Source organism: Echiichthys vipera, assembly GCF_963691815.1.
Source record: "Echiichthys vipera genome assembly, chromosome: 13".
Lineage (NCBI taxonomy): Eukaryota > Metazoa > Chordata > Actinopteri > Perciformes > Trachinidae > Echiichthys > Echiichthys vipera.
The window spans coordinates 7,837,845-7,849,133 of record NC_139838.1 but is presented as its reverse complement, the minus strand read 5'-3'; the positions used below and the strand labels follow the sequence as shown (position 1 = coordinate 7,849,133).

The following is an 11,289-nucleotide window of genomic DNA, read 5'->3' as shown; positions in this document are numbered from 1 at the left end:
TATAATACTGAGAGAGTCGCCTCTTAATATTACAACCTCTTTGGTTGTAGTAAAGTTAACTGAATAATGACTACTTTGCCTCACCACTATATCTACAAACCACATCTACAGATTTCAAGAAAATATCAGTATATTATTATCACATTGTGTGGCTCATCTGGTCATATATGTTTTTTTATAGGGTTATTCCCACAGTGTGTTCCTATCCACCCTTAACCCACAAGTGTGTACATTACGAGTGGAATTACATTTTTGTCTCCTCGTCTCCTAAGCAATATTATCCAGCTGCAGACGTGTGCCTCGTGTTGTTTTTATTTTGAAAACAGGATCCTTGTTTCCGGCTGTATCTCGTAAGCTTGACTACTTTGTTCTTCGTCTTGTTCTGCAAAGGCAGAAGTGTAATATGCTTCCTCAGCTCCGCCTACAGGCCAGCCGAGCAGAGCGCTATGAGTCACGTTATTCTTCAAATGTACAAGGATTTCTTAATTGCTGACGTATGGATGACATCATATGAACCAATCATACGAGACTAGTTGTTGTGAATTTAAGTTCAGACTCACAAACTACGTGTGTACAGACCAGATGTCCTATTTCATTATAATGCAGACCATATTAATAAAGTATGTAGCTCACACACAACATTGCTATGACTGTAGTGACACTGCAGATCCATAGTGAATGATGTCATCCTATGACTGTACTGGCAATCAGAATATTCTGCTACACTTGCAAATTAGAAATGAGGCCACACTATCCTGTAAAAATCCGCATTAAAGTGAGGACTATGGATAGAAAATGACACATTTGAATTAAGTTTGATCAGACTTTCAAGATGCCAGAGTTGATTTAGGCATACTTTTTTTCTGGTTTAAAGTTTAAGGTAAGTCCCATGGATGAATTAATAATAGATCCAGACAGGTAGATTCAACTCCATTTTATTATTTTTTCACCCATAAATCACTTTTCATAATCTTCTTGGAAGACAACAGCATTTTATTCCCTATTTTCTTCTTTTTTTGGCCAAGGGGAATTGGTCCAAAAGCAAAGCAGGAGTTCAGAGAGACATGGAATGTCTAAAACACGACTCATAGTGAATATACAGCAATAACCGGCAAACATCTATAACCATCGACTTACAAATCAGTGCACAAACATTGTGTGTGAAGGCTGTCATTACTGGGGACATCAGACTGTAACAACACAAATTTGAAAGCAGGGGGGTCTGACAGATGATACGAGTAAGAGAGGGAAACAATGTTGTTCTTGATTCAAAAAAAGACAAGCAACCCAAAACATGAACATGATATATAACTAAATCATATCGCATACATAAAAGAGCAAATAAGTGAAGCCTTCATATTTCCCATGTGGTGAGTGGTCCTAAGGCTAGTAAGACAGAGTCAGGTCAATCTAAACCCACCAGCTTTGACCTTTATGTCTGTATTGAGAATAAGGCAGAGTTTCAGTGCATAGTCACATTACTGCATCTTCATGCCCAGGACAGTCAGTGTAACTGCAACAGAAATCAAACCGAGGAATGAACAGCTACGTGGTTGGAAGCTAGAAGATTCACATCTTTTCAGTGTAATCATTTAAATCCATGAGAAACGCTCCCTTCTAAATGTTTGCCGTCTTTTTTGCCTTGTCAGTCGGCGATACAGAGCACCCATCGGTGCCAGAAAGAAAGTTTCCAAGTTATACAGATCGTGGAAAACGTAGAAGATGGCAGGTAAGTGCTAATACTACAGTGAAAATCCACCCGCAAAGCGCATTACAGATATTACAGATATATATTGGCACCAAATGTGAAATTAAGAAACGTGTTCAACCTGCTCCACCGGGTGCTAAAATTAAGCAGCCAACTACTGAAATGTCCGACCACTGATTACAAACCTTTGTTGGCCCATTGGTGACCATTGTCACATATGTCATGAGAGCATTTGGTTCCCATATTAAACATGTTTTGATACTTTCCACCTACAGGGGGCACGGCAAATAAAATTGTCTGATTATATGGATTTTTCAGATTTTATCCACACTGAAAAATACACCTTTATACACCAATGTTTTTACAAGTAGGTGCCTGTTTTGTTTATGTCTTAAATAGGCAATACACACAGTTTCATGCTACACAGACTGACAGTTAGAGGCAGTAACACACAAAGAAGAGTAGCAATGTGTTCAAAGAGACCGAGAGGAAGGAGGCTGCATGCTAGCAAACATACATGTGGATGTAAACAACGCATGTTTTAAAACCTTTTTTTAAATCAGGAAATGCACTCAACAAGTTTGGTACACCTCAACGAAAAGTTGTCTTAATGGAAACTTAACTTTTGTTTGTTTTAAAAAAACGCAACAGGGTACCTTTAATTTGTCACAGACAGGTACAAGTGTGTGGTAAGTAAAGTAATATGAATTTATAAGAACCAAATCTCTTGTCATATATGATGTAAGGTGACCAATGGACCAAAATGACATAAAGTTGTCCATGCCATCTTTTAGCTGCTATAACTAAGAATTAATTGGGTTTAAGGACATTACAGTCCTTGCTACTTTCTTGTGGACTTGCGTCCATGCAAAGTACAAATAGTGTGCAGTCATGAACATGGGAACTTGAAGGCTACAGAAAAAAAGACGACACGGTAGTTAAGACTGAGTGATGATTGTGTGTTTGGTCTGCAGAGGATCGGGATGATTCTGGGTTGACTGTTGTCATCCAGCGGATTAGTTTAATCTCCAGCGATCATGTGGCCGCGTCCAAGATTAGTCGACCTAATTACCGCACATTTAGACACTCCTAGTGGACTAGGAGCACTTAGTAACACTTAGTAAGACGTTTAAAAGAAATCAAAAGGAAAGAACAGAACAAAACAATGGTGCAGTAGGGGGAATGTGTGTCTTCTGATTCGTTAGATAAAGGATATTTGGCATTCTTCATTATGGCATTGAAAGTGAGTGGATACTGCCAGTGGTGCAGAGAGACTGGATAAAGGGCCTCCGTGAGGGCACCGGGTGGGTGGGTGGGTGGTTGTTTGGGTAGGTAGTTGGGGGAATGGGGTTAAGATGGAGAATTACACTCTGTCTCCTCACGCCAGTTTCAGAAATTGGTCCACTGTATCTGCTTCCACCGCCTCAGAAAACATTTCATAGTCCTGTGGAGAGGAAGAGTGTCAGTGAGAAAACCAGAAAACAGCTGTATAGTCTCTGAATAGGCAACAGATAAGGATAATGAGCTAAATGCTTATAACTTTAGGTAGCTTGTAATTTATGTGAACAGAGAGCTTAAACAGAGTTGCCATTTCATCACTGAAACCATAGGAGTGCATAGATTTCATATCACTTTCAAATCAACTAACAGTTATTGGTTACATTTCTGGGCACAATATGACACGTTTCTTTAAGATATCAGCGTGAACACTAGTTCTGGATCATGCCAGATGTGGTATTAAAGCCTGCAATAATTGTTTTGGCCACTTGTGTGCAGCAGAAACAAGCTGTAAGAAAACACATTATGACATTTTAAAGGGATACTTTACTTATATTAATCCAGCTGTGATCTTGAAGCCCAGGTTGAGACCAAAAACAGAGTGAAAGAGAGTGATTTGAAGCATAGACCAATTTTAATCCAGCTCTGTGTCATGGCAGTGTGTGCAGATGAACAGGGTTTCCTGGGAACCCAAACGCAGTTCACCTGCACACACTGCCATGACACACATATCTCTTTAAAGTTGACATGGTGAACTTCACAACATAATCATCCGTACGGAGTGGTGTTTCTGACCATTTGAGGAATGCAAGTCCAATATTCACTCTCTTTCACTCTATTTTTGGTCTCAACCGGGGGCAGTAGTGGCTAAGTCTGTGGGGAATTGGCTTTGGAGCTGGAGAGCTGCCGGCTCAAGTCCCCCAATGGACCATGTATGACCAAGTATGGAGTGCCAGTTTGCCTCTGGAGCCATACACCGAACCCCCCAAACTGCTCCAGGGGCACCGTAGCCTACTATGGCTGACCCTGCATGATGACTGCTCTGTGATCAAAAAAAAATGCACGTGTGGAGTGTGGTGTCTACGAAGAACATGGGAAGATTGTGTAAAATTGCTTTTTGTTGATCGATTAATAAAGCATCTTTCTTTAATCTTTCAACAAACTCCTGAGGGAAATATGTGTCTCTTTAGCTGCTCCACTATGTTCACCAGACAACTGTGTCTGCTTGTCGTTTGGTGCTGGGCAGGTAGTGTAACGTGTGTTTTTACAGCTTTTTCTCTGCTGCTGCTGAACAATGCCATAGGAGCAGTGAGAGTGAACCACAACAGTAAAGTTTTAGCCAGGAAGCTAAAAAAATAAGCTCAAACTCACTATAAAGCTGAGAGGAGCTGCAGACAAACTAAAAGATATAAATAATAATATGGCAAGTATCCTCACCCCGCAGTACTGGTCTTCATTGAAAAGCTGCGGAGGGACTGCGGCGGGGTTCCCTGCTTTGCTTCTCATTTCTTCACGAAGCTCCCCGCCCACAGAGATGTCGATGAGCTCGTACTGGATGCTTTTACTCTCAAGGATTCGGATCACTTCTGCCTGTTGAGATTTCACCTAAAAAAACAACAACAGCAGGGAAATGTACTCAACCCCAGCATAACCACTAGGAACCAGTCAATTCATAAAACCCTAAGAATATCATCTACATAGATATCATCTATAGAGATATTTGCAACCACAATACAAATCCTGCTTTCATTAAGTACATTTACTTGACAGGACCATCATTGATGGCCATCAGTGTGATGGTTAATAAGCATATGAAAGTCATCAAACAACTTGACTGTTCAACTAAACCCTGTGATAGTATTTCACCTCAAGAGCAGGGACATTTCGACATTTTTAAAGGCATAGTCCTGTGACAGAAAAAAAAACTACATGATTCAAGCACTTTTTGAGGCTGTGCCTTTAAAAAGCAGGGGCTTTATCTGGCTCTTGGGTGATGATTAATAGTCAACGCTCTGCTATCTTTGTGGACGAATGAGGAAGTTGGGAGGGGGTTTCGTAAAAGTGACCACACCTAAGCACAGGACTGACTGGGAAACACACAAGCTGGCATTTAGCTGGCCACACACAAGTGTCGTAAGGCCTGTGTGTCGTGTTCTTAAGCTGAAAAGAGGAAATGCTTTCGCAGACTCAGCAGTTAAAAGCTTGTAAAGATCAAAGTTATGAGCAGTTGACAAAGTAACTAAAACTGAACAATATTTTCAAAAGGGAGACATTTTTTCTATAGAGAATTTATTTTTTTACACTGTTACTACTTTTCTTAGAAAAGTATAAGTAATAACTTAAAAGGAATTTACTACAAATACATTTTATTAATAAAAACAAATAGAAGTGATGTGACAATTGAAGTGGAAGGTTACATCTGCCAGAATATGTCCCTGCACCGCAAAGAACTTACAGAAAAGGTAAACCTGCCTGTAGCAGCATTCTTGTAGTAGATTAATACAGACGTCAGCATATTCTGAACAGTCTCATTAGGAGCACATGAGACGCTAGTTGTGATAAAATGAACAGTTACGGGGACATAAGCTTCTGTGACAAAGGATGTCCATCACATATTGAAGCTATCCTTCCTGCTTTCTATAGAAATTCCATGACTTCATTTTTGGTCTTGCTATAGTGTGTGGGGTTCGATGTGTCAGTAAAATATCTTCGAGACGGGACAATGTAGCACAGGCACAAATCCTTGGCAATTAAAGTTCTAGCAATTTGCCTCACCTTATCCGAGATGGGTGGAAGACTAGCTTTTAATGCAGAGGGTGTCAGTGTGTCAAATGTGTCAACTAACCAGGAAATAAACACTTCCCCCCTCCATCTCATTCATTTGTCGGTGTCTTCTGAAACTTTGAGATAGAAACAGTTTGCTGGGAAATGTATTGTGCTCTTAGCAGAAACGTGGAAATGTTCTTTATTACAAAAATGTCCTCCTATGTTTGCGTCCCTACCACAGCCTGTACCGATGCCCTATAAAGTAACGTTAAGCCATGCCGAGCCACGAGAAAACGCTGCACTGCTTGTCTTGTGGCATTAGTAAACACTTCACCATAATAAAACCTGAATGCATGAACATCTGCCTCGTTGTCACCATTAAAAAAAATTTAAATGGTGACAGCCATTTAAAACATTTTTTAACCAGTTCTGACACACTGGTCGGATTTCTGTGTCGTGTCTCTGTTTTTTGCAACGCCACAGACCATCCGGGGCGCCGCACTTCCACATTTCCAAGTTCCGCCTTAAGGGTATCCTAAACAATACTTAACAATGTTAATAAATTAACATTTAGAAAATCAACTTTTGTTGACATTTGTGGATCGATTCGGAATCTTCCACGTCCGTGTTATGATACATCTAAGAATCTACCCCCACCCCACCCCTAGTCACAACTATACTATTATTGACAGTGCAGATGAGGAAGACCCGTAAACGCCGGCCAATCAGAGCACACCGGGCTTTTTCGGGAGGGGGGGCTTAAAGAGACAGGCACTAAAACGGCGAAAAATAGTCTTTTGAACATTAAAGCATGTAAATATGTTCTAGTAGAAATAAAAAATATATAACAATCAATATCTTTCTCTAAGGGCTTCAACAGCAAACCAGAAACCAGCCGATCACCCGGCAGCGTTACTGCACATGAGTAAAACTGAGGGTTAAAAACTGGTGCACGTCACAGAACTTTCTGACTACACGAATTCCTCACACTAACGAGTACCAGATGTTAATCCCACTGCCATGCCACACACTGTTTTCAGAAGAAAGGATTTCTACAAGGGATGTTGTGTTTTTATAGTGTGACTTTAATGATGCCTGCAGACATCACCTCTACTTTTCACATTTTAGTGCTGCTTCTCCAGCACCACCAGCCTACAGTAACTGGAACAGGAAGATGGAGCAGATGTGCTGTCCTTTGCCGTTTAGTGGATTCGGTGTATGCAGAAACAACAAATACATATAGTTTGAAATGTAAAGCGTAACATTACAGTTTGTATTTACCATAACCATGGCGAATACAAACCGGCCGTTTTTTACATTAAGTTTGGCGTACAGCTCTCAGCATAGGACGCGGATGGTCGCTGCAGTTAGCTAGCGGTCGGCATTGTGGACCAAAATGACACTATGGCGGGGTTACTGTTTAACATGAGGAATACTGTTTAAGAGCACTAATACGGCCGGTGTGTCCACGATAACTTTCTGCAACATTAGAAAGCCAAACACGCTTGGTAAAAAAAAATAAAAAAAACACCTTCCAACGTAGCAAGGTGACATGAAACGAGATGGAAATGTGCTTCCTGGTCCGGCCTTGATATTTTGGTTTATTTACAGGTGTACCTTCATTAGGCTAACAACCTGGTTATGCTGAAATGACAATACAGACAGGAAGGGGCGCCGAGTGCCACAGGCCCACTGCACCGTTAGTAAAGAGGAAGCTGTTAGTAACGGGCTGCTGGGTGTGTCTGATGGACGGGGCATTGTTATCCGCTGCCACCGGAGCTGGGCACACAAACATAACGTTACATTCATTGCGTTACGGCCGCTTGACTCACCGTTCGCGAGGCAGTAACGGTCGTGTAGTACAGTTTGATCCCCATAGCTGCAGGTCCTGCCCGTTCCTTCCGCTCCCTTTGTGTATGCGCTCGCGTCAAGCTGATCAGATCATGATTCAGGACTAAGGAAATTTGACTAGGTTTTCAAAATAAAAGTCCTTGTTCTGTTGCATTGCAAATTGCATTATGCATTATTAAAGGTTGAATATGTAAAATATTTATGAAAAGCTATATTAAAAAAAAAATACACACACGGGGCGTTTTGAGGGGTGCAGAATGAATGTATTGCTTTTCCATAAAAAAAATTTAGTAATTTAGTCTGAATTTATATTTAATTTATTTATTTTTGCTGGGTTTGACAATGACTTTCTGTTACGTTCTGTTTAAATTGTAGCAGCCAATAGCGTTGGCCGTTGCTGGTTGCCAGGGCTGTCTGTTGTTGGGTGCAGCTACAGTAGGCTTGCACTGGGTGAAATGGAGTTTGCCAATCCTGCAACTGCTTGGGAGCCTCAGTGAAGGGGGCGTTATTTGTCCCAGCAGCTGAGTGAGCGGAGACGGGCAAAAACCAGAGTCAATATAGGCCAAGCATTCACTCCATGGACTGAGAGAAAGGAGAGGAGCGCCATTCAAACCTACGCCCAAATGGCTACGCTTCTCCTTGATCGGTAAGCTAACTGTCATGCTTACTTAGCTGTAACAGCTAACGCTAACGGTCATTTAAACTCATTGGTGATACAATACAGACTCAAACAGACTTCGGTCTCCCGTAGGCTACTGGACCAGGTCTGACGAACCAGGCAACGCAACTGCTTTTAATTATATTTTGTTGTTGCTGCTACGATCTTGAGACACTAGATGGCGGTGTTCTGCTCATTCTCCAAATATCCTTCAAAGTTAAAGCATTTTCATACATCAAAAGTATGTGACTGTGCACTTTTGCACAGAAGAAAGATGTTGGATTTCCTCCATCACTGGAGTTCAGTTATGAAGGGGTCTCTCCTCAGCCAGGAGATCATACCTCATGTATGGACCGGAGGAATGATTACAGCAACCAATAAGTCCATTAATGTAAATATGGAAATGTGAGTATTATTTTAAGACAGATGTGGAAAATGTGGACCTATCCTTTGACCTCTTTGATCTCATCCCTCTCCCTTTCTGCGCGATGTGAACAGTATTTTATATTGTGTAATATTTCAGCTAAAACATCCCTCAGACTTGCTGTGTTGTCATTTGACGAAATACAAATATTTTATGAAAGTCACTGTGCAAGGATGAGAACAAGTATTACAATATGAAGAGTAATAGCTGCCTAGTATTTTATATGTAAACTGAATTGACCATAGTCTCGGCAATCCAGATTGAGTCAATTATTTGATGTATGTTTTAGTTTATAATCAGGATAAACCCGAGTAGTTTGACTTTGTAATGCAGTTTTGCTACATATTTCCATAGAATATATTAGGATAAATTGATTAGAATAGAGCTCAAATAAGTCAAAACACAGTTTATTTGTCTGAACTAAGTTTTCTGACATTCTATTGACGGTTCAATTTGAACATAATTGCAGGTTAATCAAAATTAAAATAATTATTTCTCACATCAGCTGAAATCCTGACTTGTCAGTGTTTACTGCAACATTGGAAACAATGACAGGAAATGATTTATGCCATTCTGGTAAACTTGACTCTGCTCTGCCTCCATACTGAGACCGCAGACTGGCTGCTCAGTTTAAGAGTGCAGAACTTTATTCATGTTTGTTTGCTTTTTACCCATAGATTAAACTTAGTTTTAATTTATAGTAAGGCTGTGTTCCCTTTATCCTTCAACTCTTCCTTCTGCTCATACTTTATTTTTCTCCTTAGATTAGCCCCCTTTTGTTTTGTTACAATAGAGACACCACATCTCTCATGGCGCTTTATTTGCATGAAAGTTAACAATGTTTGAAGAGCCTTGTACCGCTGGACCATGTATTTTTTTAATGTTGTGGATTGCAGTAGCCATGCTTTGTATGGAGGCATTAGGTACTGCAAGTCCTCAAAATGTGATCATGTATGATACGATAACATTTCTTCTAGATAGATGCTAATGAGACCTTACAAAGAAAGGCCTTTGTAAGAAGAGCAACCAGTGAGGGACCACTTAATTACACCAACCCTTTCCCCTGCACTGAACACTTCATTTAAGCCATAGGGTGCCAGTATCCTGCCAAAACATTGGTCAATGAAGTTGAGCCACTGGCTGACTTTTGCATTTTAGTTGCCAGAGTGAAATCCTTGTGAAGGGCATGCAGAGCCTCTAATCCAAGAAATGTTCCTATATTAACCTGTTTGAATAAAGTAGTGTGCTTTTATTCTCAGCCCTGGCCTCCGGTCACTTTGCAATGACAGCCAAGTTTAATATTCCCGCTTTTGATGTTCTACCTAAATTTCAACCTTACATGGAGGAGCTTCATAATGCAGGTTGGAGCACCTCCCTATAGACTGGGCTTATTTCCCTTTAGCAGCAATACACCCTTTTGCTAGTTCTGGCTTGATCCAGGCCTATTCACACTAGTCAGTCATGAACTTATCAATAACATGGACAGCCTGTGAAACATTTGCACAAATCTAATGTTGGAGTTAAGTATATTTCAGAAAGCTGTAGTGTCGTCCTGTAAAACCTTGTCGAGTTCAAGAATCTTTGTTCAGAGCTTAAAAAAAAAAATGGTGAAAGGGCAAGGACTGCCAGCAGGCCATTTGAACCACTGTTTCGTAATGCATCTTTTACACACTAGATGGCACCAAGCCTACAGCAATATGCACACATGGTTTGGCATTTGACACAGCTCATAGGTAAATTCAAGACAGAACACAAGGTGTAAATTAAATTATTTTATTTCAAAATACTAATCATTTGATGAAACCATCTGCACCTATAAAAAAAAGTTATACATTAGAATCCAGGTTTAAGCATCTAGAAGTGAAAGAAATAATGAAGTGCTCACCTGCTACTGCAGCTTGACACTCTTCCATTTGCTCTCTGGATGAACACTGGGGACCTGCTGTTTGGGAGCCACGTAGACCTGCTGGGCAGCCTGACGCTGGGGAGCCACGTAGACCTGCTGCTGGGGAGCCACGTAGGCCTGACGCTGGGCGGCCTGACGCTGGGGAGTCACGTAGACCTGCTGCTGGGGAGCCACGTAGACCTGCTGCTGGGGAGCCACGTAGACCTGACGCTGGGCGGCCTGACGCTGGGGAGCCACATAGGTCTGCTGGGCGGCCTGACGCTGGGGAGCCACGTAGGTCTGCTGGGCGGCCTGACGCTGGGGAGCCACGTAGGTCTGCTGGGCGGCCTGACGCTGGGGAGCCACGTAGGTCTGCTGGGCGGCCTGACGCTGGGGAGCCACGTAGGTCTGCTGGGCGGCCTGACGCTGGGGAGACACTGAGGACTTCTTGACACCAACTTCTTTCTGGTCAGCAGGCTCTTTTAGCCGTCTGATAGCAAAGCCACCGAAACGGTCAGGGATGTTAAAGGTCCTGGTTGGGGCGAAGCGCTCAGAAGTTCCCACTTTGCTGCTAAACTTCTGAGTGCGTGGTCGGAAGCCAGAAGCACTGTGTTTGTTGGACACTTTATGAGATTGGGTTGAGGCCATTTTCGAAACATGTGACAGTTGGCTTTGGTTTGGTTTTGACAAGAAACTGAAGGGTTTAGATGCTGCTGCAG

At 41.7% G+C, this 11,289-nt stretch overlaps 1 protein-coding gene across 1 annotated transcript; it reads right to left on the bottom strand.

The window, feature by feature from the left end:
• Positions 1–953: 953 nt before the first annotated feature.
• On the bottom strand, positions 954–7,696 carry sh3bgrl3 (SH3 domain binding glutamate-rich protein like 3). The gene is made up of 3 exons (XM_083925732.1): positions 7,585–7,696; positions 4,424–4,591; positions 954–3,152 (listed from the first exon to the last, which is right to left on the bottom strand). The coding sequence occupies exons 1-3, from the start codon at positions 7,627–7,629 to the stop codon at positions 3,087–3,089; spliced, it is 279 nt and encodes a 92-aa protein (XP_083781858.1). The 5' UTR covers positions 7,630–7,696; the 3' UTR covers positions 954–3,086.
• Positions 7,697–11,289: the final 3,593 nt, after the last annotated feature.